Source organism: Ovis canadensis, chromosome 4, assembly GCF_042477335.2.
Source record: "Ovis canadensis isolate MfBH-ARS-UI-01 breed Bighorn chromosome 4, ARS-UI_OviCan_v2, whole genome shotgun sequence".
NCBI lineage: Eukaryota > Metazoa > Chordata > Mammalia > Artiodactyla > Bovidae > Ovis > Ovis canadensis.
In genome coordinates this window covers 91,106,355-91,130,494 of record NC_091248.1, presented here as the reverse complement: position 1 = coordinate 91,130,494, position 24,140 = coordinate 91,106,355, and the positions used below count along the sequence as shown (strand labels likewise).

At 48.0% G+C, this 24,140-nt stretch overlaps 1 protein-coding gene across 1 annotated transcript in view; it reads left to right on the top strand.

Moving 5' to 3' along the window:
- Positions 1 to 18,314, top strand: part of ADCY1 (adenylate cyclase 1) — a 106,450-nt gene extending 88,136 nt beyond the window's left edge. The window contains exons 18-20 of the mRNA XM_069586836.1: positions 6,062 to 6,176; positions 8,013 to 8,137; positions 10,103 to 18,314. Coding sequence (XP_069442937.1) covers positions 6,062 to 6,176; positions 8,013 to 8,137; positions 10,103 to 10,441 — 579 coding nt within the window. The 3' untranslated portion in view covers positions 10,442 to 18,314. The remainder of the gene's footprint in view (positions 1 to 6,061; positions 6,177 to 8,012; positions 8,138 to 10,102) is intronic.
- The last annotated feature ends 5,826 nt before the right edge of the window (positions 18,315 to 24,140 follow it).

The window sequence follows — 24,140 nt, the reverse complement described above, 5'->3', positions numbered from 1 at the left end:
AAGTATTGGAGTTTCAGCTTCAATATCAGTCATTCCAATGAACACTCAGGACTGATCTCCTTTAGGATGGACTGGTTGGATCTCCTTGCAGTCCAAGGGACTCTCAAGAGTTTTCTCCAACACCACAGTACAAAAGCATCAATTCTTTGGTGCTCAGCTTTCTTATAGTCCAACTCTCACATCCATACATGACTACTGGAAAAACCATAGCCTTGACTAGACAGACCTTTGTTGGCAAAGTAATGTCTCTGCTTTTTAATATGCTGTCTAGGTTGGTCATAACTTTCCTTCCGAGGAGTGTCTCTTAATTTCATGGCTGCAGTCACCATCAGCAGTGATTTTGGAGCCCCTGAAATAAAGTCAGCCACTGTTTCCACTGTTTCCCCATCTATTTTCCATGAAGTGATGGGACTGGATGCCATGATCTTATTTTTCTGAATGTTGAGCCCAACTTTTTCACTCTCCTTTTTTACTTTCATCAAGAGGCTCTTTAGTTCTTCACTTTCTGCCATAAGGGTGGTGTCATCTGCATATCAGAGGTTATTGATATTTCTCCTGGCAATCTTGATTCCAGCTTGTGCTTCTTCCAGCCCAGCATTTCTCATAATGTACTCTGCGTGTAAGTTAAATAAGTAGGGTGACAATATACAGCCTTGACGTACTCCTTTTCCTATTTGGAACCAGTCTGTTGTTCCATGTCCTATTCTAACTGTTGCTTCCTGACCTGCATACAGATTTCTCAAGAGGCAGGTCAGGTGGTCTGATATTCCCATCTCCATCAGAATTTTCCACAGTTTCTTCTGATCCACACAGTCAAAGACTTTGGCATACTCAATACAGCAGAAATAGATGTATTTCTGGAACTCTCTTGCTTTTTCAATGATCCAGTTGATGTTGGCAATTTGATCTCTGGTTCCTCTGCTTTTTCTAAAACCAGCATGAACATCTGGAAGCTCACAGTTCATGTATTGCTGAAGCCTGGCTTGGAGAATTTTGAGCATTACTTTACTAGTGTGTGAGATGAGTTCAATTGTGCAGTAGTTTGAGCATTCTTTGGCATTGCCTTTCTTTTGGATTGGAATGAAAACTGACCTTTTCCATTCCTGTGGCCACTGCTGAGTTTTCCAAATTTGCTGGCATATTGAGTGCAGCACTTTCACAGCATCGTCTGTTAGGATTGAAATAGCTCCACTGGAATTCCATCACCTCCATTAGCTTTGTTCATAGTGATGCTTCCTAAGGCCCACTTGACTTCACATTCCAGGATGTCTGGCTCTAGGTGAGTGATCACACTGTTGTGATTATTTGGATCATGAAGATCTTTTTTGTACAGTTCTTCTTTGTGTTCTTGCCACCTCTTCTTAATATCTTCTGCTTCTGTTAGATTCATACCATTTCTATCCTTTATTAAGCCCATCTTTGCATGAAATGTTCCCTTGGTAGCTCTAATTTTTTTGAAGAGATCTCTAGTCTTCGCCATTCTATTATTTTCCACTGTTTCTTTGGACTGATCCCTGAGGAAGGCTTTCTTATCTCTCCCTGCTATTCTTTGGAACTCTGCATTCAAATGGGTATATCTTTCCTTTTCTTCTTTGCTTTTGGCTTCTCTTCTTTTCACAGGTATTTGTAAAGCCTCCTTAGACAGCCATTTTGCTTTTTTGCATTCCTTTTTCTTGGGGATGGTCTTGATCCCTGTTCTCTGTACAGTATCATGAACCTCTATCTATAGTTCATCAGGGACTCTGTCTGTCAGATCTAGTCCCTTAAATCTATTTGTCACTTCCACTGTATAAACATAAGGTATTTGATTTAGGTCATACCTGAATGGTCTAGTGGTTTCCTCCACTTTCTTCAATTTAAGTCTGAATTTGGCAATAAGGAGTTCATGATCTGAGCCACAGTCAGCTCCTGGTCTTGTTTTTGCTGACTGTATAGAGCTTTTCCATCTTTGGCTGCAAAGAATATAATCAGTCTGATTTTGGTGTTGGCCATCTGGTGACGTCCATGTGTAGAGTCTTCTCTTGTGTTGTTGGAAGAGGGTGTTTGCTATGACCAGTGTGTTCTCTTGGTAAACCTCTATTTGCCTTTGCCCTGCTTCATTCTGTATTCTAAGGCCAAATTTCCCTGTTACTCCAGGTGTTTCTTGACTTCCTACTTGCACATTCCAGTCCGCTATAATGAAAAAGACATCTTTTTTGGGTGTTAGAATGAAGGGATGGAGCCAAAGCAAAAACAACACCCAGTTGTGGATGTGACTGGTGATAGAAGCAAGGTCTGATGCTGTAAAGAGCAATATTGCATAGGAACCTGGAATGTTAGGTCCATGAATCAAGGCAAATTGGAAGTAGTCAAATAGGAGATGGCAAGAGTGAATGTTGACATTCTAGAAATCAGCGAACTTAAATGGACTGGAATGGGTGAATTTAACTCAGATGAACCATTATATCTACTACTATGGGCAGGAATCCCTTAGAATAAATGGAGTAGCCATCATAGTCAACAAAAGAGTTCAAAATGCCGTACTTGGATGCAGTCTCAAGAATGACAGAATGATCTCTGTTTGTTTCCAAGGCAAATCATTCAATATCACGGTAATCCAAGTCTATGCCCCAACCAGTAATAGTGAAGAAGCTGAAGTTAAACGGTTCTATGAAGACCTACAAGACCTTTTAGAACTAACAACCCCCTACTCCGAAAAAAAAAAAAGAAAATATGACATCAAAATTTGTGGGATGCAGAAAAAGCAGTGCTTAGAGAGAAATTATGTCATTGAATTTATATGTTAGAAAAGAAGACTAATTCAAAATCAGAAAGCTTCCATCTTAGAAAAGTAAAAGTGAAAGTGAAGTCACTCAGTCATAAAGAAGGGCAATATAAACCTAAAGCAACAGAAGGAAAGAAATAATAAAAATCTGAGCACATATGAATGAAATCAAAGACAGAAAGTGAAGAAAATCAATGAAACCAAAAGTTTTCTTTTTGAAAAGATCAATAAATTTGATAATCTCTAGCCATGTTAACCAAGAAAAAGGGAGAAAACACAAATTACTAATATTAGAAATGAAAGCATGGCCAATTCCATTGAACCAATGGACATTTAAAAGATATAAAGTGTATTATGGACAACTCTCTGATACTACAGTGGAGGTCCTGGCCAGTCCAATAAAGAAATAAAAGTGAATAGATGATTTATGAATTGCAAAGTAAGAACAAACCTTCATTCTCAAATTGCTTGCTTATTTAAACTATACAGGGCTGAAATGTTTGTATATAAACATAGAATTTTTAAATAACTTTGCCAAACTTGCTGGATGTAAAGCAACATAGAAATTTCTATTTTATTTCTGTATCTTAACTATAGACAATTAGAAAATCAAATATTTTAAAAGTTCCTATTTCTAACTAGTATAAAAATATAACTAAATGACCACAAAATTTGGTAATCTAGGTGAAATGGACCAATTATTTGAAAGACATAATCTGCTGAAACTTGCATAGGAAAACAGATAATCTAGACAGGTCTGTATCTATTTTTAGAAAATTAATCAGTAATTAATAACTCTCCAAAGCAGAAAGCACTGGGCCCAGATGGATTTGCTGTTGAATTCTAGCAGGCATTTGAGGAAAGTTGGCTCATATCAGTTCCCTAAAATCATACCAGTTTCCTAAAATCTCTTTCATAATATAGAAATAGAGGATATACTTCTAACTCATTTTATTTTACCATAATATCAAAGCCAGATAAAGAATTACAAGAAAGGAAAATTATAGAACTGCATTTCTCATGAATTTAGATGCATAAATCCTTAACAAATATTTACCAGTTGAACCCAACAATATATGAAAAGAACTATATACCACAAACAGGTTGTTGGATTTATTCTAGATAAATGGTTTATTCTAGATGAATGGTTCAACATTTCAAAATGAATTAGTAAAATGTACCATATCATCAGGATAAAGAAGAGATATCATATGAACATATCAGTAAATGCAGAAAAATTATTTGACAGCATCTAACACTCATTCCTGATTAAAAAAAAAAAAACAAAAAAACCTCCCAGCAAACTAGGAAGAGACAGAGCTTCCTCAACTTAAAGAATATCCACAAAAGCCCTGTAGCTTTGACATCATACTTAATGGTAAGAAGCAAATATCTTCCACTAAGATGAGGAACATGCCCCCTCTCACCACTCATAGTTGACATTTATACTGGAAGTCCTAGCTAATGCAATAAGACAAGAAAAGGAAATAAAAAGTGTATAGACAGAAAAGGAAGAGTAAAAGTATCTTTGTTCATAGATAACATGATTGTTTATGTAGAAAATAAAAAGGAATCAACAAAACGATAGTAAGCAATTATAGCAAAGTTGAAGGATACAAGGTTAGTGTACAAAAGTCAGTTGCTTACTTTTATATCAACAATGAACAAGGGGAATTTAAAATAACAAATACAATGCCATTTATATTAGCACCCCAAAATTATATATTAGGTAGAAATTATATATATATATATATATATATAATATCTCTATGAGGAAAACTATAAAAGTCTGATTAAAGAGATTGAAGATCTAAATAAGCCAAAAACAACTCAGTGTTTCTGCATAGAAAGACTCAATATCATTAAGATGTCAGTTATTCTCACTTGATCTGTAGACAATGCAATCCTGATCAAAGTATAGCAGGTTATTTTGTAATATTGACCAACTGATCCTAAGTTTGCATGGAAACACAAAAGACTGAGGGTAGTCAACACAACATAGCAGAAGCAGGACAAAATTAGAGGACTGACACTATCAGACACCAAGATTTATGGAATTTCCCTGGTGGTCCAGTGGCTAACACTCCTGGCTCCCAGTGCAGGGGACCCAGGTTTGATCCCTGATCAGGGAGCTACATCTCACATGCTGCAACTAAGATTTCGCATGCTCCAACTAAAATAAAGATCTTGCATGATTCAACAAAGATCAAAGATTTCACATCCTGCAACTAAGACTCAGCACAGCCAGATAAATAAGTAATATTAAAAAACTTTCTATAGAGCTGCAATAATCAATACAGTATGGTTTTGGCAAAAGAGTAGTGAAATAAACCAGTGGAACAGAATAAAGAGCCCAGACATAGATCCGCATAAATATAATCAACTGATCTTTGACAAATGGATCAAAGATAGTGTTCAACAAATGGTGCTAGAAAAAATTGGGTATCTAGCTATCTATATTATTTGTAAAATGAATCCAGGCACAGACCTTACATTCTTCACAAAAACGAACTCAAAATGTATCATAGGCCTATATGTAAAATGCAACACTATAAGACATCTAGAAGATAACATAGGAGAAAATCTAGGTAACCTTGGGTTTGGTGATGAATTTTTAGATGTGGTACAAAAAGCATGATCTGTGAAAGAAAACACTGTTAGGTTGGACTTGATTAAAATTTTAAAATTCTACTTGTGGAAAATATTATAATGAAAAGACAATCCATAGACTTGGAGAAAATCTTTGCAAACCACCTGATTTGTATCCAAGGAGATACAACACAATGAAAGAGAGTCTCAGTGTGAGGAAGGAGGGTTGGAATTGCTCTCTGCTGTGTGAATGCTGACCATCCACTGTGCTCACCTTGCTTTGTTTACCGTGGGCCAGTGGCAGCATTGTCTGAGCAGTGGGACATTTGGTTTCCCACAACAGGGTCCCCTCCCATCCCACCAGCCCATTCCTGCAGAAGGGCTCTGCTTAGGTTCCAGTGGCCTCAGCCTCTGCTCTCAGGAGCTATAAGCCTTGAGCAATAATATTCTACCTCTGTTTCAGTCTCCTACCTGTAGAATGGGATGATAAACATACCCTAGGGCAGCTGTAGGGTGCCACTCAATCCCTGATGAGAACCACCCAGCCAGCCTCCAGCCCCAGCCAGCTACTGACATGGGGATCAAGTCCCTGATCCCATGAGGGGTACAGGGTAGTCCCCTCACCCCTGCAGGTCACTGGCTGAGTGTCCCTGTCCTCCTTGCCCTTACACCCCTCAAATGTAATAACCTGTGTGTGCTCACGTCCAGGCTAAGAAGTGCATCTCCTCCCACCTCAGCACGCTGGCAGATTTTGCCATTGAGATGTTTGATGTCCTGGATGAGATCAACTACCAGTCTTATAACGACTTCGTGCTCCGTGTTGGTATGTGGCAGCAAGCTATTCCATCGCTTGGGCCAGCTCACCCTTTCTCTACTGCCCTGGAAGCCTGTGGCTTGAGCCTTTCCTCATGAGCAGGGGTCACTGGTCCAGACTCCCTTATCTCACAGGAAGGAGGATGGCGCCACCCAGAGGAGTGCAAGGGATGCAGGGACCACTGGGTATCCATGACTTAGAGCTTGGAGGAATCATTGTCCAGCTCACACAACACAGGAGAAATCTTGATTGTCCTAGAGACTCTCAGATACACCTCTGAGCCCACACTTACCTGTCAGCAGGCTTCCTGTCAGCAGGCCTGGGTATCTGATATGCTGTGCAGGAGCCCAGCGGTGTAGGCTCAGGCCAGGCCCTCGGTCCTCCTGGGTTCCTGTCCCTCACCTGTGAGTGAGGAGGAAGACCAGCTGGGATCTGAGCTCCTCTCTAGCTCTTACCAAACTATAGGATTTCTTTTTTTTTTTTTTGTCTTAAATTCACTCCCCGCCCCCCGCCCCCCCACCCCGGGTAGATGGATTTAGCAGAAACAATTGTATTAGTTGAGGATATAGTTAAACTAGAGATTTCTTTTTCCCTCCCTCCCTCCCTTCCTTCCTGTCTGTCCCTCCCTCCCCTCTTTCTCCCCACCCTTACCTGTTAGTCTATGATACACTTAAACTGGACATTTATTTTTGTTTTACAATTCAAATGTTTAGTGACCTTAAAAACAGAACTTAGAGCTGGGTTTGAGTGGGTTTGAGAGGTGGTAGCCAGTGTTCACCAGAGCGGAGGCAGTTCTGATGAGCTTAAACACGATGGCTGACCTAGCCCGGGTGCCTGGCCCGCGGGAAGTGCTGGAGGTGGGAGCAGGGCACTCTCTGTGCCTCACCTACGGGGTTCAGTTCTCCTCTGGGGCTGCGGGCTCAGATTCATAGATGAACGGATGTGACAGCAAACAGATCCAAGGGTCCATCAGGGAAATTCTGTTTCTTACTCTCCTACTGAGGACCCACAGGCCAACTGAACCTCCATGCCTGGGCGGCTGGTCAGACAGGTGGCTGGATCCTGGCTCAGTCTCACCCGCATGAATCAGGGCCTCCAGAGCGGTAGAGGGGGCCTCCCCAGGCTCCCCCAGCCATATGGAAGCGGCCCTTTTGGAGCTTCTGCCTGGGTCCCTGCATCCACCGAGCCTGAGCCTCCCGGCTCACTTTAGCCTGTTCTGCCCCCGCCACCTCCCGAAGACACCAGGCACCTACTGCCCAGGCTTTAGGGAGCTGACTGGGTCAGTGTCTGAAACGTTATTAATATGCTTGGGTAAGCTCAGAAAAATTGATGCAGAGTCAAAAGGAGTGATGTGGTGTCAGCCCAGACCTGGCTACAGGGGAGATTTGGGGCACCTGGGCCTGTGTCACTGTCCAGGCCAGTTAGACCCTGACCACATAAAGAGAAGGGAGCCTCACTCTCTTTAGAGCATCCTCAAATACTTGGTTCTGGGCACCACACCGGAAAGAACAGAGGGATACCATCTGGGGAAACAGGAGCTACTGCCCTTTCTGGAAGAGGGAGCCGGGTGTGGGAACACACCTGCAGACTGAAAGCTTAGCTTTCTTAGCAGCAGGACTCAGCATGGGGTCGCGCTTACAGGAAATGGGACTTCTTGGAGTGGGGACCGCTGGCTAATGGTGTGGTGTGCAAGTAGAGGTCAGGAGCTGCCCCTTGGCAATGCTGTAGGGTCCTTGCTTTGGGGAGGAGTGTTGCTTGGTCACCCCAGGAAGCCGTGACTTCACGAGGGGCAGCTCCTCCCCTCGGAAGCCTCTGCACTGACACCACACCGTGGCTGTTTTCCAGGCATCAACGTTGGCCCTGTGGTGGCCGGAGTGATCGGGGCTCGCAGGCCACAGTATGACATTTGGGGAAACACGGTCAATGTGGCCAGTCGGATGGACAGTACCGGCGTCCAGGGCAGGATCCAGGTCAGTTCACTCAGAAGTCCCCAGGGCCCAGGTGTCCATCCTGGCGGTGGGAGACTGAGGTGGGAGGGGCAAGGGTCATGTTGGGGTGGCCACCCAGTTCAGCAGCCTGCGTCCTCCTGTCCCTGTCTGCCTCTTCTGGGTGGGGACACTGAGCCATGCAGCTCAGTGTATCTGCGGCTTCGGCGGCGGGGGGCGGGGTGAGCCCTCTGTGGTCAGGAGCAGAGTTGGGGTGATGGCAGGGGACAGTTAGTTGGGAGTAGTGACAGCTCCCTAGAAGAGAAGGGGCTTCCTTGCCTTTTGAAAGGTGGGCGCAGTGGGGCCACCTGACCTGGGAACCTGTGGGTGGCTCATGGGGGACGAGACCTTGGTGCCATGACGTCAGCTGGCACTGAAGATTTGAAAGACAGTGGCAGAGAATGTAGTGCTGGGTGAGCAGGGCCAAGCCCTCCTGCTGTGGTCGGGCCTTGAGTCGGCCTCTGAGCACTGCACACCCAGCAGTCACCACCTTGCAGCCAGTTAGCACTGGTCCTTTAACTTTATCACAGCTTCTCACTCGGTCCTCCACAGACCCGTGCATTCACCTTAGGGCTCGAGAGAGACACTGGGGTGTGATCCTGCAGGCTGCAGTTCAGTGAGAAGGTTGCTGGCCTGGGGCTCTCCCGCATCATGCCCTTTCACTTCCTGGGGCCCTGCCCCCATTCATTGGGCACTAACTCTCAGGCAGGTACCTATGACGATTCCCAGGTTCCACCTCAGCCATCTGCTTGGGGATCAAGCAGGTACTTCCCTGGAAATTCCTCTATGGGGGTCCAGCACTGTCTGTTAGACAGTGAGGTTGACGGGACTGCAGAGCAGGTGTGCCCCCATCCCTGATGCTAGCCAGGCCTCACAGAGAGCTCTAGGGAGAGTTCCTAGTCAGACTATTGGGAAATATAGGGATTCTCCTGAAGATGGTTAAAAGTCAGACTTCCTGGGGGATGCCCTCTCAGCCTCTTGGGGGACCTTGTGTCTCTGAGCCCTTGACCTGGACCCTCTCTGGGACCCACTACGTCAACATCATGCACAGCCCCGACTCACAGCCTGGAACTTCCTGGCTCGAATCTCAAGGTGGAGGCATGCAGAGGACAGGGGTAGCTGGAGCTCCCAGGCAACCTGGAAGGACACCCAAGCCCATCCCAACCTAAAACCTTCATTTTCAGCTTTACTGTGTGTAGTGGCGGATTACCTTTACCTCCAGCAATTCTTTGTGCAATGGTCTGGGAATTTTATTGCCTCCCATTCTTCATAAGGCAAGAAAGGAGGGCGCTCACCATAAGGATAAAATTCAGAGGGTTTTGTCAGTGTGTATATTTGGGCTCAAGCTGGACATCAGGGTTCTAGGGAGTGCAGATCTTTTTGAATGGATGAATGGTGGGTTCAGTGTGAAAGGAAAGAGACTTTTATCACCGTTTGTTTTGCCACCTTGCATCTCGGAGGCCACATCTGAGAGGTGACCTTTCTGATGATAGCATCTTCCCTGTGTAACCAGCTAGTCAGTGGCTCAGTTCCACGAAGGACTTTGGGGTGCACTGAGCCTGCTGGGGAACCGCGTAAGGCCATGTAGCTCCGGCCCTCAGTTGGAGCTTGGTGTCCAGGCATCTGGCTTGGGGGTGACCACAGAGCTCACAGTCCTTGAGGCTGGGTCCTTGTGGGCCCCGTCCAGTCTGCTTGTCTACTCTCGGTACTCCTCATGGTGAGTGCTGTCCTCTCCTGTTTGTCCAGGGCCCCATTAAGGCCCCTCTGAGTCCCGTGCTCTTTGCATGATCATGTCCTTCTCACAGAGAGACCAGAGCGGCCATGGGGTGAGCATGACTCAGCCTCCAGGCAGAGCTGGGGAGGCCCGAGGCTGGGCCACCGGAGTGGGCAGTGCCGGGGGAGGAGGGACCCTCCCGTGGGCTCCCTGTTGACCGCCTTTCCCCGCTGCAGGTCACAGAGGAAGTTCACCGGCTGCTGCGGCGGGGTTCCTACCGCTTCGTGTGCCGAGGCAAAGTCAGTGTCAAGGGCAAGGGCGAGATGCTGACATACTTCCTGGAAGGCAGGACCGATGGAAATGGCTCCCAAACCAGGTCCCTGAACTCAGAGCGGAAAATGTGTCCTTACGGAAGAGCTGGCCTCCAGACCAGACTGGCCGCGGGTCATCCTCCGGTGCCCCCCACAGCCGGCCTCCCGGTTGGAGCTGGGCCAGGGGCTCTGCAGGGCTCGGGGCTTGCCCCAGGCCCCCCAGGCCAACACCTGCCCCCTGGAGCCTCTGGGAAGGAGGCTTAGTGGAGCCCATGCCAGCCGCTCGGGGCACAGGGCACAAATGCTTGAGGTGTTGGGGGTCTTTGGGGCTCCCGCAGGGACCAGCCCAGCCAGCAGAGCAGGGCCGGGAGCCGGTGACTGGGCTGGGGAAGGGGCACAGTCCAGGCATGACTTGAAGCAGCTGGGCAGTGAGTCCAGCAATGAGTCGGGTGAGGGGTGAACCCTGACCGCACGGACACCGAGGTTTTAGCGGCGACTGTGTTTGCTTTGTCCTCACCTCAGTGGCAGAGGGAGGTTGGCTGGGTCAGCTCCAGGTGTCAGGACCTTCAGGACATTCTCCAGGGCCATGGGCTACAGTGGGAGCCTCAGAGGTCTGGTTGGCAGAGTGACTGGGGCACCCACCTTGTGCCCTGAGATGGATCAGCGTCAGCCCAGCAGTGTGGGTCCCATGGGGACAGCGCCAGCCCCGGGCAGTGGCTTGCAGAGCCCGGAGTGGGAGTCAGGACTCTTAACAGCAGGGCAGAGCTGGACAGGCCTTAGGGGGTGGTTTGGGAAGAATTGAGAAGCCTCTGTCCCACTGCATGCGTGGTGGTGGCCACTGGCTCTCTTCAGATTTAGTTTTCGCTGAGAGTCCTAGGTGGGTCCTCTGGAATTCTTGGGGGCCCTGCAGCCACATCTCTGTGACCAGCATAGTTCATGTTCTGCCTCTGTGTTCTCCACCTGCCCCGCCTGAGTGCATCAGCTCCTGTGAAACCTGGACATTCCCTTTTCTGCCCACGCCACTGTTTGTTCAAAGGAGAGAAGGTAGTTGGTGTCATTTCTTACCTCTCTACCGTGGCATCTTGGGTTCCTGTATGCTGAACAGCAGTGCACAGCTTCATTGACTTTGAAGATAAGTGAACCTCACAAGCATGAGAAAGCTTCTTCCTGGATGGAAGGCGTTTCTCCAGCAGAACCAGTCCCCTGGATGTGGAGTTTTGGCGTTCATGGCTGTCAGCTTAGATGTCCCTGCTCTAATTTGCGGGGAAAACGACTGCAAATAATTCTGTGCAAGGCTGGGAATCTCCTACCAGTGTATCTCTGTGATTGCCATGGAGACGAGGAGCATGACCATGCTGGAATATGCTGTTGCAGGGGGCAGGGGTGCAGGAGGGCCAGTGGGAAGGAACTGTCTAGAAATAGCTGGATGTGGAGACCTTGACTTGGCGACCGTAGCGAGGAGGGCAGCTTGAAACTGGAGGGAAGGTTCTGGGCAGGCAAGTCAATGTGGGAAGGATGTCCATCCAAAACCCAGAGCTTTGACAGCATCTGGAGGGCGTCCTGTGGGTTGCAGGGGAGCCCTACTTGGCAGAGTTAGCAGCCTGGGTATCCCTCTCTTCGCTGGTCTCCAAGGGCTCCACCCCCTCCCTGGGGGTCCCGACTTTTCTGTATTGGAACAGGGGCTCACTTTGGACTGAACCCTGTGTCCTCTGGGCTCCCCCCATTTGGGGCATGTGTCTTGTGACTGTGGGGGCGGGTAGCCAACAGAGTTGGCCGCTTAGCCAGTATGGATGGGCCAGTGACAGAGGTGGGCAGGTGGACAGTCTTTCCTCAGATGCACCCTGGATGAGTGGTCACCCGCCTCCTACAGACAGGGCAGAACCAAGTCGTCTCCAGAGCACATGGCTTCTGCCGGTGTGCACATCTGTGCCAAGCTGTGGGGCTGAGATGCTGTCCCAGGTCCTGCTGCCCATCTGCTCCCCATGGCCGAGCTTCCACCCCAGGGCACGGTGGGAGGAGGTGGACGGCATAGTGGATTATGACAATGCAAAAACGCTCTGTCACCTGGCAAAGGGGGCACTCCATTCAGGGTGCAAGCTGTAAGCTGCAGAGAGGATCCTGGGCCATGTGAGTTAACTCAATGTGACCAGTGTGATCACATGGCCCCTTAGAAGTGGATGAGGCAGGTAGGAAGTCAGGAATATTCTGAGCACGCGGTTTCTGTTTAAAGATGAGGAGCCACAGTCGGTCGAAGGTGAGGATGCCCCAGCCATCAGCCAGTGAGGAAGCAGTCGTTGCTCCCACAGCCACTGGCTCTGAATTCACATCGACTTGAGCGAGATGGACCCTGAGCCTGGGGTGAGATCCCAGCCTTGCCGTGTTGGGACCTTGGGTCCACAGAGCTGCGGGATCCCCATGTGGGTTGGCAAAGCCACGGAACGCGTGGCCCCCCTGTCACCGCCGCCTCGGGAAGCCATCGGGGCCTCGGCTGTTCTGAAACAACGAGGTCTCCCCTTCGATGAGCAGAACCACCTTCATCATCAGCAGCTCCAAACCCTACTTGCTTCCTGTGGGCACAGGGGCCGTGTTCAGCCATAACGTTCCTTGGGGTTTGGTCAACAATTTCCTTTTTATTTGTGATAAGACTGTATGATATTGCCTTATTTATTTTTAACCTTGTACAATAATCATGTACAAATATTAGAGCCTCCCGATTAGGATTCTCTCTAAATTATTTATTTTAAGATGCTCTGTAAATAGTGCTGGGTAAGGTGCTGCCTACTCCCTTCTGACCAAAATGAAGGCAAGCCCAACACCCGGTGTAAACAGCACACTTTAGCCTACGCGTGAGGTCCCTAGTGCATCCCCCTGCTTGGCTAGGCTGCTACCCTTTGGAATGACCCCGACGTTGTGTCCTTTCAAGACCCTTGCATGCCTCTTGTGCCTGACCTCAGTAGATTAGAACGCAGCCCTGAACTTCCAAACGCTTCCATGGCCCCCAACCCTGGGCCAGTCCACTCGGAGGTCTGTGTCCTACAGGGTGGACGCCTCCCCCCAGACCCGGCCGCCGTGAGCCTGCCGTGTTTATCAGACTCCAGAGCCACCAGGGCTTCCAATCCTTTCTGTCACTAGAAGCAATAACTCTAACTCCAAACTGTAGAGACAGGTCTGGTTCAAAGCAGACTGGTGAGTCAGAGACAAGCCATGTGTATGTTTCCCCAAACTGAAGGGCACTGTGGGGCGCTGATACCCCCAATCCCTGGCTGATGTGCAGGCTTGGACAGGGTCCAGCCAGCCTTCCTTGCTTTGTCTCCACCTGATACCATTGTCCCAGCAGCGACCTGGATATAATATTTGAATCCTTGCTTTCACCTGCCGCTCAGGAAGGAAGAGCTGGGTTGGCCTGGCAGCTGTGTCTAGGTTTTCTCCCTGGCAGGTGGACCCATCTCATTTCCAGGGTGCGTCTGCCCTTCCACATGGCGTGTTCTGTGATTCCCTGAGTCTGGGGATCCTGGAGATTTCTCCCTATGTGGCAGGTCCTGCTGGGGACAAAATGCATGACTTGTAAGGCAAACGCTGCCGAAGTGTACGTCCATCACACACATAGGAAATGTGGGTTCCCATGATATGCCCTGCATCGAGCAGTTCCCTTACAGGGGGACCACAGACCTGCTGTCACACTTGTCATTCTGAAGTGTGCAGCCCCGTCGATTGTGTATAACTAGCCCCACTGCCCCTGAAAACTAACTTGCCCTGGTTTTGTAATGGCTTCAATTAACAAAACAAAACAAAAACCCAAAATCCAAACTTCGTCGAGGCAATTGGTTTCAAAATATTTGCTTTGGTGAAATATTTAAATGAGAAGTGGGCTGTGGCTGGCTGGCAGTTGGAGGACACGACCGGGTCCCAGGGCCCGGACGTTGCCCTCGCCAGCTGCAGTTTGCTTTGAAAGTTGCAAGTGTGCAGTAGCCTTCCCAGATTGTCATGTAACATTCCCGGTTCCGTTGTGGACGATGAAAGATGTGGCATCTCTTCGTGCAGCCTCCTGGGTTTGCATCTGCCTTCACAGGACCGTAGGCTGGGGGTGGGTCTATGTCAGGTTCCAGGTCCACCGGGGGCTGTGCTGCCAGGTCTGGAGGTCAGCAGGCTGGACAGGGGGCCCTAGGCCTGGGTGTTTGGAGGCTAGCTGTAATGGCTCAGGCCTCCACCTTGAGTTGGGAGACAGATGGGTTTTACCCTAGGAAGTTCGCTGACTCAGTGCCGTGTCCAATGACATCTCTTGGTCTGTTGTGAGCAGAGACCAGGCCAGGTGCCCGAGGGTTGGGCTTGTGTGCCATGGGGGGAGTGGAATTGTGACTTTTCCCTGGTGGTCTCAGGAGCTTGGGGCTAGTGCGCCTGCATGGGTGGCACCGGGGGAGTGCCCCAGGCAGCTGTTTCCCACCGTCAAAAGCAGGGAGGGCATCCTTGATTCTCTGTGAACTGATGGCCGGGAGCCCGGCACCAAGCAGACAGTGTGGGAGGGTGCGTGGGATGTGAGGGACAGCTGAGTGGCTGGGGCCAGGCAGGCATGGCCAGCAGGGTGGTCAGTCACACCAGCTGTGGACTGTGGGCTCAGCCCCAGAGGCTGGGACCCGATCTAGATTTCCCTCTCAGGTCAGGGGCACACCCCAGACTGTGGGCATACAGGGGAGCTCCTGGGGACTTCTCACTTCCAGGAGGCCCCAGGAAGCTTTGGAAAGGGTTCAGGGGATTTTCCTTTGCTCTGTGCTCTGTCCTTCCCTCTGTGCTCACATGTGTGGGAGGCAGGTCCTGTGATGGTGAGAGGAAATCTGTCTTCTTCTTTATCCATCTCATGAAATTAACAAGCCCAATTTCAGGTGCCCCATTTGGGCTGGACCTCCCTAAACAGCTTGACCTCATGGTAACAACCCAGACATTCATATTCCTTAATTTTCCTAAAAGTATAACACATGTGTTACTAAGTTTTCTGCCAGAGGCCTAACTTAATCTGAATCTCTGTGTGTGTGTGTGTGTGTGTGTGTGTGTGTGTGTGTTTACATGGCATGGTATAAGCAAAATTAGAATCAGTTATTTGTTCCTGGAATCAGGATGGATTCATATAAGAAACAAACTAAGAATACAGAAATACAGACTATAGGAATACAGGAATACCTAGGAATACAGACAGATGACTGCCCCCCAGGGCATCAGGTGAAGCCGTCCCTGTGTGCCCCTAGAGATCGCGAGCCTGGAAGCAGGAGGCAGAGGGGTGGACAGAAAGGCAGCCTTGACCCCCGCTGGCATCCGGGTGGAACCCAAGCCTCCACCTCCAGCAACTACTAGAGAGTAAGAAGGCTTTCTCCCTCCCTCCCTCCCTCCTTTCCTCTTTCCCTCTTTTTTTTTTTTTTTTTTAAAAAAAAAGAATCTCTCTCCAGTATTAGTACAAAGTTCAGGGCATCAAGACCCCAGCCTGGTTCCACTTCCTGTCGTCTGTGTGGTGGTTTTATTTTTGTTGTGTTTGGGTTCTGGTATATGTGGAAGCCTGTGGGGAGAGCTTCAGGTGGGTGGCTGTTGGTGCAGGAGTTCTGGAGGAAGGAGCTGGCAGGGCACCCCCCACCTCCCTGCACGTGGGCTGCCACTTGGAGGTCTGGCTTCAATCTCTGGGCTGAAGGAGAAAACAATAGACAGATGGTCTTCTAGGGAATGGGTCACAATTGGCTGGGGAAGCCCCGGATCTCTTGTGATTACAGATGGCTCCTATTCTTCAGCCACAAATAATGACTGTCCCTGTAGTTATTAATATAATCCTTCATTCCTTTGTGAAATTCCTGAACTTCCCTGGATTCAGTTTGTTCTACACTAATAACCACAGGGAAATGGCAGGTCACTCCTCTGTGCAGTTAGACTGCATCTCCGGTGGACTTTTCGTGTGACCACAAACTGAGGAAGCCATCATGACTAAGACCCACGTCTAGCTCAGTAGCTGATGGAGCATCTTCCCTGTGCTTCACCCCACCCACCTCCAAACAGCCGGCAGGGGGAGGTGTGGCCGTGCTCCCCACATAGTTGATGAAGAATCTGAGGCTCAGAGAGGCTACAGACGTGGACAAAGTTGCTCAGTCCTGAGCGCAGGACCAGGATTCATTCCGAGCTCCTGGTTTTCCATTTTATTCAGCGCCTCTTGACTCACGGTGAAATTGGGGAAGTTGTGTTGGTTTTGATGGCGCCCTTAGCTTGTGTGCACGTGAGTGATGGGGGTGCATGCCAGGCTGGTTCTGAGCGGCCAGGTGGGTCCCCAGGCAGTGAGTGTGCCCCACAGCCCACCCCTTGGGTGTCCCTGGGCACAGAGTCATCCTCAGCTGGGCCTGACACTGTGAGATGAAGACAGTGTGTGCTCTCCTCTCAGTGCGGGCCCTGCTCCAGTAGCTGGTCCCCAGCAAAGACTTACAACATTGGGCTGGAATCCCTGCCCTGTCTTGTCATCCTTTCTGTCCTAAACCTGAATCCTGCAGTACCGTCTGCCATCGTGTCTTAGAAACTGTCCCTCAGTGAGGAGGACCGTTGTCCTGTCACTTTCTATAAGGCCTCTCTACCATTGGCCTGGGAGAGAACCAGGCCCTCAGACGCTCCCAAGCTGCACACAGTTCTCCACTTACATGAAGCCAACCGAGCCCCCAGCAGGTGGCTCTACCAGGTCAGAATCCTCTGGTGTCCTTGTCACGCTATGACGTGGAAGAGGCGGTCAGTGTTCCTTTCTGGGGATTAGAGAACGTCCAAGAGCAGGTTTCACTGAGAATGTGTGGAAGGTGAGGCAGAGACGTGGTGGATGGTGAAGAATTGGGTGCCTGCAGAGTGCAGGTGTCCCTGACTCCCCCAGGGCTGGCTGGCTGCCAGAGCAGGCTGCTCATCTTCAGCAGGATTGGATTCTAAAAACAGCTGGCAGTCCCTTATTGAGAACTGATGTTTAAGCAGAGAGGAATTTCTAGACGACCCCCAGAGATCTGCCCACCCTTGGGCTTCATGAGTGCATGCAGGGAAGCATGCGGGACCAGCCAGCCAGAGAGCCATGTCTGGGGCTCACGCTCCAGATGGCACTCCATGGGCAGCGGGCCCACCAGTAGCCAGAACTTGATTTTTGCCTCCCACCAGCAACCCCCACACAACTCCTGGCCCAGGCACGCAGCACATGTCTCAGGGCACCATTCCTACGTTCCGGGAATCCTGACGAAGCCGCTGCTGCGGCCTCTTCCACGGGCCAGGGTCGCCGGTGCTCCCTGGGCATCAGCCCCAGAGAGGCACGTGGTTTTGCCTTCATCTCTTTTGAAACTGTGGCCGCGTGAGCCGTTTGCACTCAACATCGCATGCTGTGAAATTCCTAACCGTGTAAAACTTAGTTTGGATTCCAAAACTCGCAGCATGTGCAAAGGGACAGGCCCAGGCCACCACGGGTCGTCTGCTGGCTGGCCGCAGCGCGTCCCACCTCGGCGGATCCTGGACCCTGAGCCTGTGCAGCTCCTGCACCCCTCCTGAGTGTCTCCTCTCAGCCTCAGTGCACTCCCCTTGTCTCTCGTGCACACCGTTCACACCAACTGCACCTCACCTTGCACAAGCAGAGCTAATGTACCAATTCTGACCATCTCTTAGCAGCAGATTCCACTCCCATTTAAAGTAAACCCAAAGCTCACTCTTGGATTTTCTTTACTCATTGAGAAGGGTTGTGTGAACCCCTCGCCCTCCTGTGTCCCTCCAGGGAGCACAGAGTGGGCTGGGGTGACACATTGTCCCACTGGTAGAGCTCACGGAAAATGCTTCTTTAGACGCGGAAACGAAACGTCTGTACCCGAATGACAACAACTCAATATCACTGGGTAACTTCTCATGATAGATTTGTATAATCAATACGGGTCTATTTTTACGTCCACTGAACACTGTAGAGTACCTTCCAGTCTTTTCCAAGATTATTAAATTGAGACAAGTAATTGAATAATTTGTCCTATTTTTATTTAAAGAAAAAACAGTGAATGGACTGAAATGTTAAATGTGAATGTACATTTCTTAATTGCAACTTTTCTACTGAGTGTTTGCACTATACTTTCTGGAATCTTATTTAACAAAAATAAAGGAAAAAAATTGCTTGACTAAACTCCTTGGCCATTTTAATAGAAAAGCAGTCGGTTGTGTGGATATTTTAAAGACACTCCTATCTGTTTAACTTATCCTGCGGGGAGAGAGTGCAATTTTCTAAAATGCTGTCCCTCCTTCCTTCCTTGGGCCCCAGTGTGGGCTCTGCTCCTCTGATGAACAGCCCCCCCAAGTGACGAGCAACTGCTCCCAAGTGGGAGCAATGGATGGATACACTTAAGCTCTTTTTAACTTCTTCACCTAAACATGAGAATCCAGGGAAGATAATTTGTATTATTTGGAATTCCCCTTGACTAGTCTCTCTCTGTCTAACGAGTGTCCTTTTGCTTAATCTTTTATAAAAGAACAGGGAAAAATCTTGCCTGTCTTGAATGAAATATGAAAGTTGGGGTTTGGTCTTGCTATTGACTTGCTGTGCACTCCTACAGATCTAGTGAGTGGAGGGGCTCTGGGGTCCTGGGCCATTTGAGCAGGTGGGGATGACCCTCCAGGCAGAGGCCACAGTGACGCAGCATATCTCAGGGCTGCTGCTGCTGCTGCTGCTGCTGTGTCGCTTCAGTCGTGTGCGACTCTGTGCGACCCCATAGACAGCAGCCCACCAGGCTCCCCTGTCCCTGGGATTCTGGGGACAGCATTTAGTGGACTGAATGATGATTGTTTTGTGATTTAGGAAAAAAAATTCTATTCCAGCCCTGAGTGGAGTGTGGTCCCTAGTTGTGGCTGATTCTGAAACTCAGGCATCCTCAGAGAATGTCAGTGGACACCCCTGCCCACATCATGGCCCTCCTTGAGAGCAGGTGAAATTGTATCCCTGCCCTGGATGAGCAAAGCTTCCTGCCGGAAGAGGCTGTGGGGTGGTATGAAGAGTGGCCAGGCGACAGTCACCATGGACAGCTGAGATCTACCTGTGGGGAGCCTGGACTGCCAGAAAGCCGTGGCAGGGGTGGGCTTGGGGGAAGGGACAGGAGGAGAGGTGGGGTTTGTGGGCTCTGGAAGCACCCAGATATCTGATGGGTTCTGTGTCATGTGGATATGATGGATGCTTCTCCCTGGTTCCCACTGGACTCCTTGCTCCTCTAAGTCTTGGCTAAAATGTCACCTTTCCCAAAGGGCCCCTTCACTTCTGTGGTTAAAGCTAGCCTCCCCACCCCTTGCCTCACTTTACTCTCTCCTGCCCATCATCACCTCTGAATATATGTACAATGTATAGGTTTTTTCTGTACCACTTCCTGACTCCTCACTGGAAGGTAAGCCCCTGAGAGTAGGGTTTCTGTCCTTTGTACTTACCTACTCAATAGAAATTTATCTCATGAATCAATGAATAAACAGGGTGACTATTTAGGTGGCTGTATTAGTCTCCTGTAACAAATTACCAAAAACTGGGGGGCACTTACAACCATAGACATTTATTCTCTTACAGTCTGGAGGCTAGAAGTCTGGGAGCAAGGTGTCACAGGGTTGATTCCTCCTGGGGCTTGAGCGAGACTCTGTCCCAAGCCTCTTCCGTGTTCTGGTGGCCTCGGGGGTCCTGGGCTTGTGGTCCCATCACTCCGGTCTCTGCCACTGTCCTCACGTGGTCTTCCCCCTCGGTGTCCGTGTCTTCTTTGCTGTCTGCCACTGGAGTAAGGGCCCATCTTAGTGCAGATAAGCTCATCTCCAGAGCCTTACCTTTATTATATCTGCAAAGACCCTTGTTCCAAATAAGATCTTCTATGTACTGAATTATGTGCACCCCAAATTCGTATTTTGAGGTCTGTCTTTCACTGTGGCTGTGCTTGAAAATGAGGTCCTTATGGATGTCGTCAAGGTTGAATGCGGATCACAGCAGAGAAACCTTGAGTAGCCCATGGATGAGGACGGTGGTGATGGTGGTGATGGTGACAGTGGTGATGATGATGGTGGGGGAGGAGGAGGAGGTGGGGGAGGAGGAGGAGGTGGAGGAGGAGGAGGAGCACCAGCAGCAACGTCAGAAGAGCTCTGAGCACCCATGTGCATTAACCCATTCACCCTCCTCGCATCCATGCTGTGGTGTGGTCGCACTGGAATCTGCATTTATGCCTCTGAAGAGACAGTGCTTTTTAGGGAAACACAGGTGAGTTGCTTTTTCCTGAGCAGCTGCTGTTTCCCTGGGCTGACATTGCCTACCCAGCATCCCAGGGGCCCAAAGTGGAGGAATGCCCCAGACAAGTGTTCACAGATTCCAGCAATGAACCTCTCCCAGCTGGGAGTCCCTGCTGGTGTAGCTGTCAGATAAGCAGTGCTGAGTGGGGGAGGGTCTAGAAGAAATGGGAAGGAATATAGATAGGGGCCAGTGGGAGGGCAGACGAAGAGATATGACTGAGGGTTTCCGAGGGGCAGGAATGAGGGGACCTGATGACTGGGCAAAGGATCCAAGGGGACTGAAAAACCACCACTAACAAAACCAAAGTGTTTATTCCCTTAACAGACACAGGGTCACGTCCTAACACTAGCATAGGAAAAGCAAAGACAAATGGGTCAGAAAAGAAACAGTCCAAGAGAAAAACAGGCAAACCAATATGACTCAGTGCTCAAGAAAAGCAAACCACATGTTCCCCTTTCACTTATTCCGTGGGTCCAGATCACAGATTTGGGTGGTGTCTGTGCAGAAGGCAGCCCTTCTTCTGGGTCCGGGGGCTGGAATTCTAGACTGGAAGTCAGTTCCCTGAGAATTCTGAGGACATTAACTGCTACCTCCTGGTTCCCAGTGAGCCCTGGAGAAGTGGGACCCATAGGATCCTCAGTGGGTAACTTTGTAGGAGGGTTTTCCTCTCAGGAGGTTTCTTGAGTCAGGGCTCTGTCCGGTGGGCTGAAAATTTCTGTGCTGTGTGAATGGATCAGGCTTACCCACTGTACGCTGTACACTGCATGCCCATGCCTTTTAATATGGAAATCACATCCTCCCTTTTTGGGAAATACCCTTGAATGATTCTATTGGTAAGTAACTCCTCTCCGTTTCTCTGTCTTCACTTTCCTAATCTCCTAGTATTTGGATATTGGATAGGCGATGTTGTTCCTCTAATCTTATTTTTTCTCAGTTTGCCTTTTGGACTTTTTATGGGAGAATTCCTCAGTTTCATCTTCCAATGCTGTTATGCAATTAATTCTGTTAAATTTTAAATTTCTGAGGCATCTTTTATCTGCTGGGTGTGTCTTTGTGTGGCATCGTATTATTTCATCATTATTCCCTGAAGACAAACTTTAGGTTCTCTGATGTTTTCTTCTACTTCATAACCTGTTTCTTGTGCTCTTTATGTACTTCAGTCTCTCTTTGTCATTTGAAATGAGTATTTGCCATCATCTTAAAAGCTCTGCGTATATGAGTGGGGTTCATCTCCTGTGGGACAGGCTGGGTGTTAATGATGTGCCTCAATGTTTTTCTTTGAAGTGATGCTCCATCTTCTCCTGGGCTCTGGGCCTGGCTGCATCCAAGAACTCTAGGGAGGCACCTAGACCTTCAGTGTCCAGTATGTAAACCACCCTGTACCCAGCACGCACATCAACAGTTAGAACATCTTAGCCCTCAAAGCTCCTTCCATGCCTCCCTGTGAGCATTCCCACCTTTCTCAAAGGTCATCACTATCTTCAAAGTATCACATAACTTAATTAAAAAAATTCAGTGTGAGACTCTGTCTTCTAACCAGGGAATTCAACCCATTTATTTTGTTTATGCTATATTTGAACTTGAACCATCTTGCTTCCCTAGTCTTGTTTCATTCCCCTTTTTATTGATTCACTTTATTGTAAGTATTAAGATGTGCGTGTGTTCTCAGGTGCTCAGTCATGTCTGACTCTTTGTAACCCCATGGACTGTAGCTTGCCAGGCTCTTCTGTCCATGAAATTCTGCAGGCAAGAATACAGGAGTGGGTTTCCATTTCCTTCCCCAGGGGATCTTCCCGACCCAGGGATCAAACCCACATCTCTTGAGTCTCCTGCATTGGCAGGTGAATTCCTGACCACTGCACCACCTGGGAAGCCCAGAGTATTAAGACTGCCAGAGGGAAGAGAAAATTTCATTATTCACAGTATTAATTGCTACATTATCCCCCACTCAATAAACAATGCTGAGCGCCAAGATGGCAATGATGTTTTGCCTCCATTCCCAACTCCTCTAAACACTGGAGAATATAATTGGTAAAGTTAACCCAATAGTCAAGTGGACGATAAAGCAGCCGAGAGCCTTTCGCTTGGCTGGAATCTTGTTTCCTGTGGCATGCTTATCCAAGTGGTAGGTGCCAGTCTGCCTTATTCTGCCCTGCCTTTGAGGATGATTTGTAAAAAGTTGAATTATTGATAAGAGAGAGAATGAATGTTTTGGGTGCTCTGATAAACATGAAAATAAAGTAAGAAGAATGGCAAATGGGAAAAGAAAAAGTGTTTTCATTGAAGCAGTAATGCATTCATTTCTGAATAATTCAGGGTTAAAAGGTAAAAACAAGATGATATTCTCACTGAAAAGTAGATACTTGAACTGTCATCATTGCCTCACCCTAATTACACGCTATGCTTAGCTATTATTTTTAGTCTTGTGCTTTTTAAAATTTCACAAAAAATATCTTTTGGAGTTTTGTTTCAGATTACCACAGTAAAGTGAATGTTACAACAAAGTTGCACAATATTTTTGGCCTCCTAGTTATGCTTTTTGGCACACAAAAAATTATATTTATCCTATTCTATAGTCTAGTAAGTGTACAAAAGCATTATGTCTAAAAAATGCACATACATTAATTAAAAGCTACTTTATTGGAACTTCCCTGGTGATGTAGTGGCTGAGACTTCATGCTCCCAATGCATGGGGCCTGACCCTAGTCAGAGAACTGAGAGTTTGCATTCCGCAACTAAGTTTGTGTGCCAAAACTAAAGATTCTGGTGTGCCGCAACTAAGAGCACAGTCAAGTAAATAAATATATCTTAAAAGAAATAAAAATTTAAAAATACTTTATTGCTAAAAAATGCTGTTATTTGAGAATTCAGCAAGTCATAGTAGTAATAAAGATCACTGATTCACCATAACAAATATAATGAAAAGTTTGATATGAGGATTACCAAAATGAAGTCAGTAAATGTTAGAAAGTGCCTCTGATAGACTTACTCATTGCAGGGTTGCCACAAATTTTCAATTTGTAGGAAAGGCGTGATCTATAAAACACAATAATATGGAGCATAATAAAATGACACAGGCTTGTATTTCACTTTGATAATTTAGAGAATTTCATTTGTACTCCCCATTTTTCACCAGTCCTTCTTGCATCTCAGACTATCCTGATGGAATAGTGTTTCATCTTTTAGGAGATCATTTACCTCAGGCCTCAGTGATAAATTAACCTTATGTTCATCTGTAAATCTCTTCATCTCCTTTCTCAAAAGGTTAAAAAAAAACAACCTGAAGACACAGCTATCGGTTGACAGTTATTTTCTCTGAAATATTATCCCATTCAAATTTAGTTTTATAGTGAGGGATGACTTCTGTGACTGCTGCTGAGAAATCTATCAATCAAATTGTTTTTCCTTTATGCTGTCTTAGGGTTCCCAGAGAAATTAAACCAATTGTGTGTGTGTGTGTGTGTGTGTGTGTGTGTGTGTTTGAGGTCCAGGGGTTGGGGTTGATGGGGGGATGGGGAGAAGAAGAGAGGGAGGGTGAGAAGGAAAGAGGGGAAGAAAGAAATTTAAGGAATTGTTTCACAAGGATGTAGAGACTGGCAAGCCCAGATTCTGCAGGGCAGTTCAGCAGGCTGGAAATCCAGGGAAGAGTTGAGGCTGCAGCTTGAGTCTGAAGGCCATCTGGAGGTAGAATTCCCTCTT